Raw genomic sequence first — 18,345 nt, 5'->3', positions numbered from 1 at the left:
GTGACATGATTTCAGCACCTCTGTTTGTGCTGAAACTTAAAAGCTCCAAAAGGACCATTTACACAGTTTATTTCAAGATACTAGAATCTGATACTCAACAGTTAGGCAGTTAGAGGTTACTGAAGCTCTGTGTTTCAATGAAAAGTGAATAAGCTCTCCCACCATCACCAGCTTTCCCTATTTTTCACTTTATTTGATTTTGTCATACCTTGATTTCCACACCTGTCCTTATTGCAATCCGAAATTTTTGCCTAGAAAGATGATGAGAACATCATATGTTAGCTGTTTTCAAATAGGGTAGCACATAACAGCAGCAGCATTGCACCTTGCTTGCCTAGTACAATTGTAGCATCACTTCATTATGCAAAGAGACTCTTTAAAAAGCAAAGCCAAACAAGGCAGTTAGCAGAGATGATGGTTATGCTTACACTGAGTATATCAAAAGAAACTCTAATTGTGCTACCAGTGCAGAAGGATCTCATTTAATTATGGCAGAAATGATAATGAAATTAAGCATAAAAATGACTTCCTGAGGCTTTTGGTGGAAAAAAAATAAAAATAAACCTCACTATCTAAGCATGGTGATAATCCAAACAGCATTAATCCAAGTCTGTAATGGTTTATTTATATTAGTACACCTTTTCAAGTCAGGCTGGAACGTGCACTGTTCCAGTTTGTGAAACATGTATGTGGGAAACATAGTCTGGGCATCCAGCTGTTCCAAAATGGGTGCATTTCTCTACTGTTAAAATCTTACAGATCATCCCACTCAAACTGTCTGTTGAGAATGATCTCTGGTCCTTGCTAGCTGAACTGTGCACAGGAATTCAGGAGCTGGCTGCCCAGAGCCAAAATCATAGTAGAGTCCCTTCTAACAACGAAGTGGTATAAAGTCACTCTGCTTGATACTGTTTAATTCATTGCTATCAACATAGTCTTCAGGGATGAAGGCAAAGACAGTGTATGTCCCTGAGCAAGCCCTTCGATTACATTACATTACATTACATTGACATGTAACAGTGAGAAAAAATTATCATGGCCTAAGTAATATGAAGCAAACATGCTCTAAACTTGTGACAGTAGGGTCTGGATGCCTGCTCTCAGTGTACTCATTCACTTATGCAAAACTTTGCTGTTTGCTCTGCTGTTATTTTAGATTTATGTTGCAGAAGCTTGGAGGTAATAGGAGATCATGACACCTCTTTTCTATTAGAAAGAACAAACAACACCTTGTGCTTTATCATATCCCTGACCCACCCAGAGCTGGCTGCAACAAAAGCAGAAAATCTGAGTTCACTCAGTAGGGACCTATTTAGAGTACAGTAGCAAAATTGTCTGCACTGAGTGTATTCCTTCCCTTTCCAACCCCCTCCTACCGCAACCAACCAGGCTGCACATATGGCATCCCTAGAAAGCAATTGAACATGCTACAGTGCTGGAGTTGCCAGGGTTGAGTGGCAATTTCTGTGCAATTGTTCTGCTCAGCATCAGGCCAGTGGAAAAAAAAATAGCCTTTGATGAGGGAATTAAAGGCTATTGCAGAGTAGCATATGCTGATCTAAAATCACACAAGCAATCTTAATTCTGCTCTTTGCTCACTTTTGAGTGCTTGACTTGGCGAACTTTGAGTTTCTTTAGCAAATGCTTTTTTTAGGTATAATTAAATATAAAGATGTCTGTGGGGCTTTTAAGAGAATACTGTGGGTTGCACTTGCCAGCACTTGCCTTAATCTATGTGCTGGATTTAATTCTAAGTCCAAGGGAACAAATCATCAGGTTGTGTTAAGTTTCATTATTGAGAGAGCTTTCCACACTGATCTGAACCATTCACTTAGATTTATAGTACCTGAAAGTACTGTGCTGGATTTTGCCCATGGTCTCTGGATGGAAAGAAAATGTCTAGTGTCATTAATTGTGCTGTGTCACCCACTTTATCAGCTTTCTCAGAGTGGACATTTGTATCCATTTGCCAAGGATTTCTACAAGGAAAAAAATAATTAAAAATTAAAAATTAAAAATATTTTTTTTTCCCCTCTTCAAATGAACTGTTGGAACAATCTGCTTGTTTTTCAAGCTTATGTAAAGAAAAATTAGAAAATAAATTAACATATTATTAGCCTGCTTTAAACATATCTGTGCACTTGTCGTCTGAAGCAGTTAAAACAAGATGCTCCTGAATACATGTGTACAGTAAATTGTTTCAGATCTCTTAAAAAAAGTCACCAAATTGATAGGATTCTGCTTTAGAGTTCAGTTTTGGTGATACTGATGAACCTTGATTTACAAAATGTGTAAATTTGTACTGAATTTGAAGCACCTCCATCATGCTCTTGAAGTTGCTGGATTTACTCAGACTAAGTAAAGCTCAAGTTAAACTTTGGTCATCAAGGGATTCAGAGATTGTAATTTTGTTAATTTTTCTTACATCAACTAGCACAGCCCAACTGGGGATCTGGTGCTATTAGAATGTGTGTGGTGACTAATAACTCTAATGCATTTTTCAGCTGATTTTAGGATTAAACCACAAGCAGCACTCTCAAATTTTGTCTTTATAATAAAATCACGTTCATGTTCAGAGGGACAGGCAGCCATCTGAGAGATCAGCTCACACATCAAATTCTACAACAATATTTAGAATTTAACCCTTAAAATGGGATACTAGGTTTAAAGTCTGATCCCACCTCTGTTGTGCTGGGATGACAGAAAATGATGGATATCGTTGGTGAGTTTTAAACAGCAAACAGTATTTTTAAGGCTTTAAGCAACCTGTTATATTAATTTGGGAAAGCAGGTTTTCTAACAATATCTAGTAGAGATAATAAGGAAGGAAGCAAATGAGAGGTTGTTGATCTGCCTATGTAAATTACACCCTTTTAAATTAGGGTCTCACAGTCTGTATGAGTGTAATGAAAGAGCATTTGTAAAATTATACTGTCCACAACAGGCTAATCCAGATTTTTAGTAATTGCAAAGCAAGGTAGGAGGCCCTCTGGTAGGGCTGCCTGTCCTCATTTCCCTAATTGAAGTGAGTACCCCAATGGGAAAACCATTATTTCTAATATTATATACACAAATTAAAACTCCATTTAGAGGTACAGTGGGACCATCTTATAATTGACTTTGATCTTGGAGAAATATCTCAGTAATTTTTATAGTAATATGGTCCCTGCCAGAAAGGGTATAGGAAAATAGTATTTTACTGAGAAAGGCCTGAGCATGTGTAACACCAAATTTACTAGGGCTGTGGGGACTGAAATGAGTTTCTTTGGTGCAGTGTGCTGTCTAGTAGCAGCAAAGGGTTGTTGAGGTCCATCTTTCAACTTCTGATTGTACTTTCACAATGGTGTAAATGGTGAAGGGAATTACAGATTATATTGAAGCAGGCAGCTCCTTGGGTAAGCCACACCACCTTTATATCTATTTTTTTTCTATAGACTGACACGTTAGTCACCACCCACCGTTAACTGGTGACTTAAATTCTCTATTATTATTTCCCTCTCATAAATTAGCAACTAGAATTAAAAAAAAACCACAAAAACACAACAAAACAAGCAAACAAACAAACAAAACCCCAAACAAACAAACAAAAAAAGCCAACAAAAAAACCCCAACACCACCACCAACAAAAACAAACTACCAAAAAAACCACCAAAAAACCCCCAACCCAACCCAACAAATACCCATAGAAATATTTAAATATACTGATTTAAAAATGGATTTTCCCTTTCCTGCAGGAAATTGCAAGCACCCAGCAAGCCATTATAGCACTGGAGGGGCCAGTGATCATCTATTAGCAGATTGAATGGACAGGCAATCACTTGAAAGTCTTTGATCCCCAGAAGTAATTAGGAAGACATTGAATAGGAAGTGCTGACTCTTTGCATTGAAGAAACACTGAGTTTAACTGCTTCATTTTATAACATGTCTTTCTAGTCACTTCCTTGAAGGTTTCAAAGAAATACGATGCTTCAGATGGAAGCTTTTTTCCTTCCCTATTAAGAGCAATTGGGAACTAAATGAAAATATAAACTGTTCTCCTAAGAAGGAACTAACACTATTTGGTAGACCACTTGTTTCTATTTTGGAAATCTTGGATAGAGCTCTTCAGTCAGGAGGGGTCAGAGAATAACTGATTTTTGTCAAATACCACAAGTAAATGCATTTGAAGCCAGGCTTTTAGGTGATGACAACAATGCTGTTTTCCTGAGAGGCAGTTCCCATTCTGGTGGCAAAATTTTAAAAAGTAGGAAGCTCTCCATCATTTGAAATCCTTCTTTGCACATGGGGATTCTGATTGAGGGAAGGAAGAAACCTGAATTATCTCTGAAAGAAATGCTTCTGGTACTTGCATAGTTTAAGCTCTCCTTGAACATGGAGGGAATGGTCAAACAGCAGGCAGAATCCCAGGTATTAATGGATGGATGTCATAACTGAGCTGGCTGTGAAAGCATCTGCTTACTAGTTTATGACTTTTGAGGTCCTTAAAAAACCGCAAACAAACGCAACACAGCTACCTCTCTGTTTTCTCATCTAAATCCTTCATACTAATCCCTTCACCCAGGGATAAGTGGATACATATTGTCCAGTTCTCAGCTTGAAGAACTCCCAGCCCAGCCCAGCAGACTGGTTTTATTCTGTCTGTGAAGGCAGCTGGTAAACCCTTTTTTCTTGTTGAAGGTGGATCACAGAGCAGTCAGGAAAAAGGCCAGATGGGGAATTTACAATACTGAGCATTACCCCAAATGTCCCTCTTTGTACCTTTTTTTATAGCACTGGAGGGGCCAGTGATCATCTATTAGCAGATTGAATGGACAGGCAATCACTTGAAAGTCTTTGATCCCCAGAAGTAATTAGGAAGACATTGAATAGGAAGTGCTGACTCTTTGCATTGAAGAAACACTGAGTTTAACTGCTTCATTTTATAACATGTCTTTCTAGTCACTTCCTTGAAGGTTTCAAAGAAATACGATGCTTCAGATGGAAGCTTTTTTCCTTCCCTATTAAGAGCAATTGGGAACTAAATGAAAATATAAACTGTTCTCCTAAGAAGGAACTAACACTATTTGGTAGACCACTTGTTTCTATTTTGGAAATCTTGGATAGAGCTCTTCAGTCAGGAGGGGTCAGAGAATAACTGATTTTTGTCAAATATCACAAGTAAATGCATTTGAAGCCAGGCTTTTAGGTGATGACAACAATGCTGTTTTCCTGAGAGGCAGTTCCCATTCTGGTGGCAAAATTTTAAAAAGTAGGAAGCTCTCCATCATTTGAAATCCTTCTTTGCACATGGGGATTCTGATTGAGGGAAGGAAGAAACCTGAATTATCTCTGAAAGAAATGCTTCTGGTACTTGCATAGTTTAAGCTCTCCTTGAACATGGAGGGAATGGTCAAACAGCAGGCAGAATCCCAGGTATTAATGGATGGATGTCATAACTGAGCTGGCTGTGAAAGCATCTGCTTACTAGTTTATGACTTTTGAGGTCCTTAAAAAACCGCAAACAAACGCAACACAGCTACCTCTCTGTTTTCTCATCTAAATCCTTCATACTAATCCCTTCACCCAGGGATAAGTGGATACATATTGTCCAGTTCTCAGCTTGAAGAACTCCCAGCCCAGCCCAGCAGACTGGTTTTATTCTGTCTGTGAAGGCAGCTGGTAAACCCTTTTTTCTTGTTGAAGGTGGATCACAGAGCAGTCAGGAAAAGGGCCAGATGGGGAATTTACAATACTGAGCATTACCCCAAATGTCCCTCTTTGTACCTTTTTTTATATTTCTAAACTATTGTCTTGTGTCAAATAAATCAGCAGGCCAGGAAGCAGAGCCATGGGACCTCCCAGCCACAAGCTGAGAGTCTTCACTGAAACACCAGGTAGTCAAGCTGCCTTTTTTTTATTTTTTTTGGGCTCCGTTCCTTTGTGACCTATTAATTTTACATTTCTAATGGCACAGCAGCCCCAGTCCTGCTGGATTGTAGAGAGCACTGTGTGCAATCATTCAGGCAGAAGATTATTTCAGAAGTCAGTTTTTCATTCCTTGAATAAGACCTTTAAGCCATGGAAGGGGAGTATTTTTTCACAGGAAATAATTTTAGATGTTAGAAACACAGAGCACTGTGCTGAGTTTTCAGTCACAAGGTAACTGCTGAAGTCCATGCAAGAACTGGCCTTGCAGGAATCCCTCTCTTCTTGTCCCACAAACTCTGGTTTAGTGACCTGGGTATGTATGTGTAAATGGTGTGAATTAATGATATTATGGACCATTGGAATCTTCAGTCAGGATCCTAGAGTGAGACCTCTAGGAGTGTTAGATCCTCTGACACTCAAAATGTCCAGTGCCCTTAGATTAACATCAGTTTGGATCTGTCTGGTCCAGGACTTGATCTTAAAAATGAGAATGGGTACAAAATACTGCATTCAGGCTTGCTGCTTTTACCCTCTTCTGACACCAGAAGGACCATAGAAGCCATTTCAATCCTTGACTCTTGCTGTGTTGGTATGCTCTGCCATGCTGGGACACAGAAGCCTTGTCCAACACTGAAATTGAAAAGAAGTGTAGGAGAAAAAAAAACAAACAACAAGCTGCTTGATTTATTTCTTTGATGTTTGTTTTACTGTTTCTATTCTTAATCTTGTGTGCTCTTCCTTGATTTATTGAAGATTGACAAACTAGTGATTATTTCATGCTGAAAGGCTCCTTTTCATAACACTGAATGTCACAAAAATATGATTAACTGTGTAACAGTCAATTCTTCCACTTCTAAAGAAATAATATAATTTCAGTGTAGAGAGAGACAGTTATCCAGATAATTACAGTCAAGTTTATTCCTGAGACAGGAGTGAAAGCAATACATTCACTTGAGTCAAAATTAGCCCTGAGTAATTCAGTAGTGGAATCCAGCATTTTTTCAATTAAGAAAAAAAGCAAAACTCAGGTCTCATTTCAGAGAGTGTGTTATTATAAGTCAGCCTGTCAAACCTGTAGGTTAAAAAGGAATATGTAACCACCACAAATCTAATGCTTGATTCCACTAAAAGAGGGCAGAGCAAAGAAACAAGCTATTTACATTTCTTTTCAACCACTGACTGAGCTCCAGCCGCTATTCTAAGTCCATTTTACTTTTTTTCTACTTTCTATTGCTCTTTCCTAACCTTCTTATTTTTCTCAGTTTCTCTCATTCTGTATTTTTTCCACTTTCCCATTCTTTCTAATTTTTGTTCTTGTTCATTTTGGCTTCCCAGTGTCTCAGCTGTCCCTTCTCACATTGTCTTTACCCATTTTCTCCTTTGCTTCACACTGCACTGGGGGCTTTGGAAAATCATTCTCCCTATCAGGAGTGGTATTTTGGCTTGTGTTGGCCTTGGGTTTGCTGTCACCAGTTCAGAGAGGTGTTGTAGAAACCAGTGGAGTAATGGAGCCAAATTCTTCTCCAGATTGAGCCAAATGTTAGCAGAGCTGAGCTGAGGATGGTGGGATGCCTGTTGAGAGAAGCCTAGCTTTTCCAAAGCTTGTGCTCTCCCCTGTGTTCTTTATGCAAAATATCCTGACATTAGATAAATATGGATTCAAGATATATTCTTAGTATGAAGAAACTGACTAGGTTTTTCAAATGAGAAGCCCATAAGTCTCTGGGTCTTGCCTGCATACCATTTACTCTCTGCACTTTCTGTACATCCAGGCTGTGCACCACGCTCTTGGTGGTGATGATTAACTTTGTGGTTTTCTTGAGCTTCCATTCTGAGAAACTTTTTCCATTGCTGAAGGCAAGATCCATTGTTAATTGTTATTTTATTCATTGCTTAGCTTCTCTAGGATCTTCATCTGGGTGAGGAATCATCAAGCCAGCAGCAGTACCTGCAGGACTTAGGTCTGAGAGGACAGACAAGAAGGCAGCAGCAGAGCCTGTGAGCTGCTCTGAGAACACTTTTAACAAACACTATGGAAGGAGCTTGTGGCTTCAGCCATAGCCTTAATTTCAAACATCATAATTGATTGGTTTGGTTATTTATTATGCTTAGCTTGCTGCTTTGGGCAAAGCAACAAGCTAATAAAGGGCCAGCAGCATGTTCTTTCATTTTTTTGCTGACTGGTGTGGTTTCTGGGGGTCTCATATGCTTCAGTAAGCATGTCTTGTCTTTTCTTCTCCCTGTGATCTATCACAATCATCTGCTTCTCTCTGCTAACTCCTTCACTCCATCAACCTGTCCCAAGGGACGTCCATTTTGTTCACCATGTGAAGTATTATCTTTGTTTGTCCTTTTTTACTCTAAATGCTTTACCAGAGTCTTTGTTCTCTGCTTTGCTGAGTAAGTTGTTTTGACTTTAGTGTTTTTGTGTATCATAAGCAAGAGGCGATACTATGAAGATACCCAAAAGTCTGGGTCTCTTCAAGACAAACTTTGAAACCATATCCCTCTTTATCTGGCTTAGTAGTATCAGCTAATGTTACTTATGGCCTGCACAAGCATCTGTGGAGTAAGAATAATGCAATACAGAAAGAGCTAGTGTGTTAATACAGAAATAATCATAATCCTGAATATTCAATCCTACCAATGTGAACTTTAATTTATTTGGGTGTGTCATAGTTCAGCTGGTGCTAATTTTTAAATTTTCCTTGCTAAAATAAATCCGAGCCTAGCAACTGAATAGTCACATCACACTGCCTTGATTTAAATCCTGAACTCAGCAAAGTAATCAAACTCTGAAAGGACTTCCTTCTTTTTCTCACCGAGAAGGCAGCCAGAGGTGACTTAGGACTGAGGACAAGGTGGTTTATTCTGTTACCTGCAAAGCAAGTTTCAGGGCAGCTCTTGCTAGCACTTAGCTACATTTTTTTCCATGCCAAGGGAAGGCAGATAAGAGTTTTATTAGCCATGGGAAGTATAAGCAAAGCTTCTGCAAAGAGCATGTCATGAGGCTTCCTAGGCAGTGAAAGCCACATGGTATTTAACGAAAGGGTACACTTTAATGATTGTTAATTGCAGTGTGCTCTTTCAATACATGGGGAGCCTTCAATACCTGAATATTTACCTAGTATCACGTTGGGGAGGGGGAGGGAGAAGGACATGGGGGCTTTTAGGAGGGCATTTACACTTTGTGAGACACATCTTATGTCTAGCTGAGCAGAGGGGGGAAAAAAAGCCAGAGAAAATGTCAACAGTGGGTTCAATTGACCTGGAGACTGAGAACATCAGGAATCTCCAACTATTGCTTTGCTTTTAGGAACATGTCCCCCCTCTTATTTTCCCCAAGAAAGAACTTTGCATCCATTTAGTACAGAACAGGGTTGACTTGTGCCTCTCCTAAAACCTTTAAACAACTGTTTGCATGAACAGCTTTACACATCCCACTGAGCTGTAGAGACCCAAAACATCCACTGCTTTTGCTACTTGACTTTTTAGCATGAGTATGGCAGTTAGGGGGAGCAAGCAGAAGAATGAATTTTTCACCAGCTTGCCAATTAGACACAATTGGTATTGGGAGGATAGTAATTATTAACAATCAGGTTATTTCCTAATAACATACCCGTTACTAAAGTGTTCTTCAAAAGTAAATCAGACTCTTTGTTCTGTTTTCAGAAAGGCTTTCATGGTTATTACCTACCTGCAGCAGAAATTGCATGGTGTCTGGTTGGGAATGTTTATAGGCTTTTATTTTCTTCTTAGAAACATCAAATCCAAAACCCTTAATCGAGCACCAGCTCTGAGCTTTTGTGTTTCATTTTCTGGATAACTTTTCAGCCTCCTAGAAATAAAAATGCTTTTCAAATAATTCTTTCTTAGATTTTTGGACTTTGGTATGTATGGTGTACGTGGATCTCGTTCTCATGGGTCATTGTCAGAGACCTTCTTACAGCTTTCAGTACTAAAAGGGACCTTATAAGAAAGATGGAAACTTTTTACCAGGCCCTGTAGTGACAGGAGAAGAGGTAATGGCTTTAAATGAAAACAGATAGGTTAGATTTGTTATAAGGTATTCTTTCCTGTGAGGGTGGTGAAACACCTGACAGGTTGCTCAGAGAAGTTGTGGATGCCCCACCCCTGGAAGAGCTTTGAGCAACCTGGTCTGGTGGAAAATATCCCTGTCTGTGGCCAGCAAGTTGGACTAGATGATCTTTAAAGGTCCCTTGCAATCCAAAGAATTCTATGATTCTTTCATTCTATGATCGATGTGATGATGGGATCAAGGTACACAAGAAGCTTTTTGCTTTAGACAAAATCTATTAACCAAAGACAAGAGTTAACATACCAATGTGAGTCTTTTATCTTTGTGTGATAACACAGTATCTGTGCTACAGAAAATTCTGTCCTTTTTTTTTTTTTTTTTTTTTTTTTTTTTTATGTTGGGACATTGTAGGACAGTTTGCAAACGTTTAGGAGTTAATGGTGAATGGAATGGTCAATTCAGTTGCTCAAGGGGATGGATAAAGTGCAGAAAAGCCACAGCACTTCCAGGCTGCCAGCTCTGTCATTTCACTGAAGCAAGATGTTCCTTTCATAAGACATTTCCTTTCAGGTGTTTTTCAATGCATTTTACATGCCTGGAAGGAATTCCTATAGCTTTCTTGCTTCACCCCAAACCATCCTGAGTTCTTAATTTTCTTGCAGTAAATACTGATCTACAGGCAACAAACTCCTCCCAAGGAGAGGAGGGGAAACTATGTCCTTTTGGGAAAACTATGTCCTTTCAATGTCTTCCTGAGAGTTTTTGAGGCACTTACACTCTGAAATCCAAGGGACAGAGCAAATCAAATGGTGCAGAGAAATAAAAAAATCACTGGGTCAATTTGATCCTGAACCAGTTATGGCCAGTATAAGATTGTGTAAGTCATTGTAATATGAAGACATCTCGTAGATGAAATTTGGTTTGAGCACTCGAGACCATCAGAGGCATCTGTGCTGCTTGCTGCCTAGGATTGCTTGAGCTTGGAAGAGCAAACAGTACAGTTTTAATTCTGCTTGAAACTACAGACATCCATGTGGCTAAACATGGGAACTTGCACCTGCTCAGAGCACCCAAGCTCCTGAACTCTGTAACAGCTCAGCAGCACCTAGATAACACTCAGGTCCATGGAGAGGTACAGACTGAATGGCATTTCAGGCAGTGTCTAGTACTGAGCTTGGAACAAAGACTGGTGACAGAGGGATGTATGAAATGCATTTTACAGCTTGTGAACATGTGTGCATAGAGTAAGTTAAGTCAATTAACACACAGTGGCATTTTAATGCCCAAACAAGCGAACCAAGTGAGTCCTTGCTGTAGTTCTCCTTTTCCTTTCTGTGAAGTAGAAATAGCAGATTCCTAGCTGATGAGGTTTTCTGAGGTTAATAGCTATGAAGTGCCCAAGCATCTGATGATGAGGGCTGTATAAACACAAAGTTATTATGCAAGCATAGCAATGCCAAATGCTTGATGCAAATTCCTTGCTCCCGGTCTGATTTCCTCTCTTCTCTTGCACAGTTTCTCTGCCAAGTAAATACACTCATTTCAGATGAAATTACTGTCCATTCAGCCTCAAGTATCCTGGTTGAATTACCAGTTGTGATGGTGGAATTCCTTCTTGGTATGTGTACCCATATAAAAATGTTGGAGTTTCGAACATCTCATCAGGAGACCTTCTTTGCTTTGATTCCTTGCTGTTTGGAAGGGTTTGGAAACTATTTTCTTTCCTAATGGTTAAGACTTTGTTGACAAACCCAGTCCCTTCTTACATGGCAAACGAAGTTTTGCCTGAGTTGTGTTCTGTGATGTTGCAGTAGTGCAAAGACAAGGTTGTTGCTGTTCGTAAATGGTAGATGCTCTAATTGAGTCTGAAGTGGAAAAAAAAAAATCACTGCTTTTGCTAAATTGCCAAAACATGCTGGTTTTGGAGAACTACTCAGATTACTTTCCAGTCCTCTTGAAAATATTGTTCCTGATGCACAGGTTTAAATAAACTAACTTGGACCTGACAGTGTTTACCAAGCTCAGATGTATCTTTGTGAATAAAATGCGAAAGAGGAGCGGAGGAATGGAAATGCTCTATTTCTTTACTGCTTTTTTGGTTTGTTGTTTTTTTTAATGCTAAATAGCTGTGATGCTAGTGCCATTGTACAGTTTCTTGGAGAAGTTAGAGTGTAAAACACCAAGGTTTTCCCTTAAAAAAGAAATGTCATTCTAAGTGTAGCAAAAATCAGATAATTTAGCTGTGTGAAGCCTGAAGTTAAGCTGGGTACTGACTGAGTATGACAAGTTTATGTTGAGGATGGAGGAACTGATATTGGAAGCCACATTCTTTTGCTTTATATTTTCAAGGGGCAAGTGTTGTACATGATTTTCCATACTCCTTGTACATGTACTTGCTTTTTAAATATTCTGTCTTGTTCCTTAACTTCACTTGTGTTTCTGTAATGCCTTGAAATAGATTCATGTGTGCAGTAGATGGTTTTGCACAGCCCAGAAACCTATAGAGAGCTATGTCCTGGTGTCACACAAACCTCAACAGTGCTGCTTGTTTTCAAATTTTGAGAATGTATCTTCAATCTGAATAGGAGGAGCTGAGTTGTACTAAGGAGGGCTCAGTCATAGTGGCTCACATTTGTGGTGCTGGATACAAAGGCATGAGTGCAAGATGGATCTTAAATCACTGTAGTTTTTACTTGGTCTTACTCAAAAAAATCTGTCAGAGATGTCTATAAGATTTTCTGTGTTTAATTGGCGAGATAATAATAATAATAATAATAAATAATCACTATGAATACAGCAAAACAATCCAGAGTGCAGTTTCCTGGGATGTCTTTGTACATTGATAAATAATAGACCTTGTATTTCTGTGTGCACCACATTGTCACCCCAGCCTTGGGAGATTCTGAAACACAGTACCTGGTTATTCTCTCATGAAGTCAAGTCAGAAGTAGTTCTACTGAAATAAACAGAGTGGATGGGTGCAGGTGATCCAAAATAAGTTTAAGTGGGTGGAAAGTCTTAGGGAGTTGGTACCGTAGAAGCAGCAGGGGCCGTTAATTACATTAATCCCATTCTTCTCCTAAAGCAATCACTACTAATTGGGCAGTGAAGCAAGAGGGTTTAGAAAGTGCCCCTGTAGTTCTGAAACTCTCCCAAACAGAAAAAGATGACTTTTCTCATTGCTCACCACAGCCATGCACCTGTTTGGCCTAAACTGGCACCTGCAACCGATGGAAGGGCAGATGTATGAAATCACGGAGGACACAGCCAGCAGTTGGCCAGTGCCAACGGACGTCTCCTTATATCCTTCGGGGGGCACAGGGTTAGAGTTACCTGACAGGAAAGGCAAAGGAACCAGTGAAGGTATGGTTGGTGTGTCCATGTTGTGAGTCTTCTGTCTGCCTCTGAACTCCAGACATCCAATCTCATGTTCCATTACCCTCAATGCTGCCATCATCAGGTGCTTTTTCCAGTCTTTCACGTCTCGAACTGCTAGTTGTCAGTCTTGTTTCTGTATGTTTCTAAGTTTCATACCCTTCTGATGTCCACTAATGTGATAAAACTCTGTGCAACCCTCACCACCCATCTAAATCATTCTCAAGGTGGAACCACCTGTGCTGTATCTCACAGGCTACAGATGTCCATCATGAAACCCTTCCTCGAGTGGCTGTTTTCATGGGAAAAAATTGTATCTTGAAAATTAAATTACTTCTGGAGCATTGGATCAGGCTTTCTCTAGAAAAGTACAAGAATGTTTGCCTACTCATTGCCACTTGATACCAAATGTTTGGAGGACGAAAATATTTACTGAGAGATATTACAGTGTGAGCTTTGGCACTCCGGAGTTGGACATCTCTTTCCAAAAGTAGCCAGATAGAAGGCCTGATCTCCACAAAATATCATGATGTCGACAGCTTGCGATTTTAATTGAAATTCAAAGCAACTGATGGGTCATCAATTCAGCAGTGTGTTATGTGGCAGCTTTACATCTTACTGTGCTTTGTAGAGAGGCAGCACTGCCAAAAGTGCAAAGCTCTGCAAAGGAGAGGTGTTTTATTCCTCCCAAGACTTAGCTGGAGAAATGCAAAATTCAAATTTTCAATAAGCTCTTTTGTTTGTGTGTCAAGCTTCTTTATAAAAGGTTAACAGATTCTAATAAAATTGAAGTCATTGACTACTTTTGGTAGTTTTTTTGAGGGGAGAAGTTTTGTGGACAAGAGGTAAGAAGTCTACTACTGTTTGGGCAATGCATTGAACTCAAAAGTTGCTGCAGAGTTCCCTAGACTTTAGCTAATAGCCTATGCTTACATGTTTAATTTGAATTAATTGTAGTAATTTTTTTTCTTTAACAGCTTATCTACATTTATTAGTCCAAATTAAGGCCATAATTATGTGTGTTCTTTAAAAGTGTATTTAGCAACTGATGTCTGAAAAATCAGCTAAGTGGATTATTCTCAGCAAACCTTACTAGACAGTACAGCAAGCTGCAGATATCCCTGCTGTTGTATTAAAAAATGCTTCATGAAAGATCCTTTTTTCCCCCAACTTGCCATATGTTTCACTTTTGAAATACCACGTTTTGATCTGTCCCTTTCCATTTAAAAGTCAAAATGAAAATAAAAAGATGTATCCGAAGCTGCCATCCAAATCAAAGACCTCCACTGATTTCTTTCTCAGTCATGCTCAGAGTGAAATCAGTAGAAGTTTTGATTGCTCCCAAAAAGCTCTATTGAAAGAGAAATCTCGGGAATACCCTCTGTTCTGTCATTAGAAGACTTCTCCAGTTTAGAGGAGAAAATCTTGTCCTGACTAAAAAACACATCAAGATGTTTTTATTGCAGGAGAGACTCTCTCCCTCAGGTGACTATGCTACTAATTCTGGACTAGCCGTGTTGTGTGGCTGCTGCTCTAAACCAGAATTATGTGACTGACAATTATTTCAAAATGGAAATATATTTTAAGATCTTCTTGATCACAATGATGTAGGCTGTGGTGTGTTAGACCATCATTACAGCTGATCTGAATGAATCATTACCAAAGTCTGGACAATTCTCAGTAACAGTCTTTCCTTCTCATCTGAGGCTATGCTCCAGCACAGCATTTACCTGTGTTTAAACCCATCCCTGTTTAGCAAAGCACTTAATCACATGCTTCCGTTTAAGCATGTAATAAACTGTGATTGAAGTCAGAGAAACATGAGTGTGTTTTTAAGCCACGTTGCTGTCAAAACCACAAGCAGATTCAGCAAAGGCTGAAATGACAGAGTTTGTTTTGATATCCAAATAAATACGGAATAGTTGCTACAGCAACTAAAAATTTCAATGTAATGTGTGGAAAGACCAAAGTAATTGACAGCTCAATTAAGAATTAAGAATTCAGACCTGAAGATGATTTTGAGGAGTCAGATATTCTGATTAAAATCTAATTTATGATATAAAAGCTGAAATTGCTTTCTTATTTCACTTGCTTTATGAAGTATCCAGTTCATAGGGTCTGATCCTACTGAAAGTTTTAACCTAAACTGAATTCAGCCCGGACCTCTGTATCAGGATAAATGTCAACCACTGGCAACTTGATGTAAGAACTGTTAGGATATTAGCTTCTCAAACATACAACTGTCCACCAAAAGGAGATTAAAAAAATTATATTTGTGCATAAACCCAATTATTTCTGTGCAATTGTCTCTTGCAATCACAGAAGCATTTTTGCTTGCACAGGCAGAATTTTTATACCATGCTCGTTTTCTCCAGGCTGTCTCTTGCATAGCAACATCTATCACATTAAATTCTCACCATCACTGATTCACTCCAATGTACAATTTTTATTAATGAAGAATCAGGGCACATATCAAGTACTTTAGGTTTTCATTTGATTTCTAAAAATCTCTAAAACATGTCAGTAGTAATCAGAAACATATATCCTTCGTCAAACCAAAACATGCGATGTCTTTAGCTCTTTTTAATAGAATCCTGAATCTTTTCGTCTTACAATATTGTAATAATAAACTTCACATGAAGATGTGGGAACTGTTTCCTTTAATCCTGACAGTGTGAAAAGGAATTTTCGGTATGCCAAATAAATATGAACAATCCAGTTGTTAAAGTAATCTCCTTCAGAATAAAGCTAGTTGATTTTCATTGTACAATTGTACTTTGTCAATACAAAATTATTCAGAAAGAATGCCCATTTGCCTAAGCTGCTCCTGATCATCTCTAATAATATACACTTTGACTAAAAAAAAAGAATAAAAACCCAGCAGATTTCCCCCCTGTATTTCTCTGAATGTGATTAACAAAGTGAGGGTCTTATAAAATTACCAGTAGCTTTTTTTCTATGAACATGTCTACATCTTTTGCTTTCTACAATGTGGCAAAATAAATTTCTGCCACAAGATAGCACAGAATTGAAACATGCCATCAAGTTCTGCTCCAGCAGTGTACTTCACCAGTTGCTAACTTTAAATCAGGGGTTAGTCTTATTTGGACGAAAATTTCTGCTAAAATATTTTACATAAGAAGAAAAAAAAAAAAAGAAAGTTTCTCCATCCTACAGAGAAACAACTTCAGAGACTGCTTTTGTTAATAGTTAATGTGCATATAATTTCTATATGGATTTTACAGAGAAGGCTAACAACTTACATCTGTTTCTCCTGGAGATTTTATGTTGGAATAGTGTATGGAGAAGTTTAAGGAAATATTATAATTAGTATTTTATAATGTTTAAGGAAATATAATTTGAAACAATACAATAAAAGGTTGCTCTACCATCACCTTTCCAACAGGGCAAGTACATTCTAAAACCATTTGACTTGAATTTATGATGAGTGGGAAAAGATAGTTTTATTTCCTATTTCACAAGTGTAGGTTCTGGAAGAAAAAATCTGAGAATGTGATTTTCCTACAAAATATTGTATGTTGCTGAAAGTTTTCTTTTCCTTTTGCTAGAATTGCTTGATCTGTGAAACACAGAGTAGTATGCTGTGATGGCATGATGATGAGGTAGCAAATGTATTTGAGTTTCTAAAATTAATACTTAGTCATTGTTGGTGACATGATGCTCCATATTAAGGCCAAAATCAGGTGATACTACTGCATACTTTTCAACTAGAAGTGTCCTTAATTAAAGGCTGTTTGCTAAGTAGTTCATCATCTTTATGCATTGCAGGTGAAACTGTGGCTACTGCTTATACACAGTGTTTTCTAAGGCAAACAAACCGAAAAGACAGAATTCTGGAATTTTATTTTTATTCTACCCCTCATTCCCTGGGCTTCATGTGGGTCCAGGTGTTTTCAAGCAGCCACCAGTTTTGAGAACCGTGAGTGTATGAATTTCTAACCTAGAATTTCTCAGGTGTGTTTTCCAAGGATGCTGAGCTCCCTGCTGGCTCCATTGGACATCATGGCATGTAATGATGGCCATCCAGATACCCAGGCTTTCCAACATGCTGGTTGCCTCCATTTTCTTGCCTTCTGAAATAAGATGGACAATCATAACAGGCTTTACAGAGTGTATTGAAACCCAGTTGAAACCTCTCGTGTTTCTTAGTAGATATTACTCAAGTGCAGGGTATGATTAGCTTCATTTTGCTCAGTCCTTTTTTTCTTCAGCTTTTTTTTGGACTGCTGAACAAATTCCAAATACTATTACCACTGTCAAGAATGAATTTAATAGAGAAACATTTTCCTTTCCCCACTTAGGTATTGTTCATGCTGCTGTTCTCCACACTGCCATTCCATTCTGTGACACGTCTACCTCACTATTACTACACTTCTCTTTGCTAATTTAATGACGATTTCTCCATCCGTGAGCTTATATTCATTTAGGATATAATGTCAGATGGTTTATTCTTATCTTCAGAATGTAAATATACACTTTCTGGTGTTACAACTTAAACAAAAGGCTGTTTTTCTCCAGGTTGCTCTTCCCATGTTCATGTTTTCAAACAAAACAATAACTGAATCCAGGAATAACCCTACCGGTTTTCCTCCCATAATCATATGGATTGGCTAGACAAAGAACTCTGAAGGCCTCAGGACATTAATAAACTGTTTCTCAAGATCAATGTCAGGATACCAGCATGACTGGATTACTTTTAGGCTCTAAAGCTAATTCAAGATTTTTGTTCCTGTGTTTTGGCAGGAAAGCCCAGTAGTTTCTTTCCAGATGACAGTTTTATAGACTCTGGAGAAATTGATGTTGGCAGAAGAGCCACACAGAAGATCCCTCCTGGTACCTTTTGGAGATCTCAGGTGTTCATCGATCACCCAGTGCATCTGAAATTTAATGTGTCTTTGGGAAAGGCTGCTCTGGTTGGCATCTATGGCAGAAAAGGCCTCCCACCATCACATACACAGGTAATGAGACCTCCTTTAAATTAAATAATACTTGTCTTTTATGGC

At 38.6% G+C, this 18,345-nt stretch overlaps 1 protein-coding gene across 1 annotated transcript in view; it reads left to right on the top strand.

Moving 5' to 3' along the window:
* TENM4 (teneurin transmembrane protein 4) overlaps positions 1-18,345 on the top strand; it is a 358,617-nt gene that overhangs the window by 161,082 nt on the left and 179,190 nt on the right. Inside the window, exons 6-7 of the mRNA XM_010001914.1 lie at positions 13,139-13,309; positions 18,086-18,300. Of these exons, the coding sequence (XP_010000216.1) occupies positions 13,139-13,309; positions 18,086-18,300 (386 nt within the window). The remainder of the gene's footprint in view (positions 1-13,138; positions 13,310-18,085; positions 18,301-18,345) is intronic.

Source organism: Chaetura pelagica, unplaced genomic scaffold (assembly GCF_000747805.2).
Source record: "Chaetura pelagica isolate M959 unplaced genomic scaffold, ChaPel_1.0 scaffold607, whole genome shotgun sequence".
NCBI lineage: Eukaryota > Metazoa > Chordata > Aves > Apodiformes > Apodidae > Chaetura > Chaetura pelagica.
The sequence above is the reverse complement of the archived record's forward strand: the minus strand, read 5'-3'. Positions and strand labels throughout refer to the sequence as shown.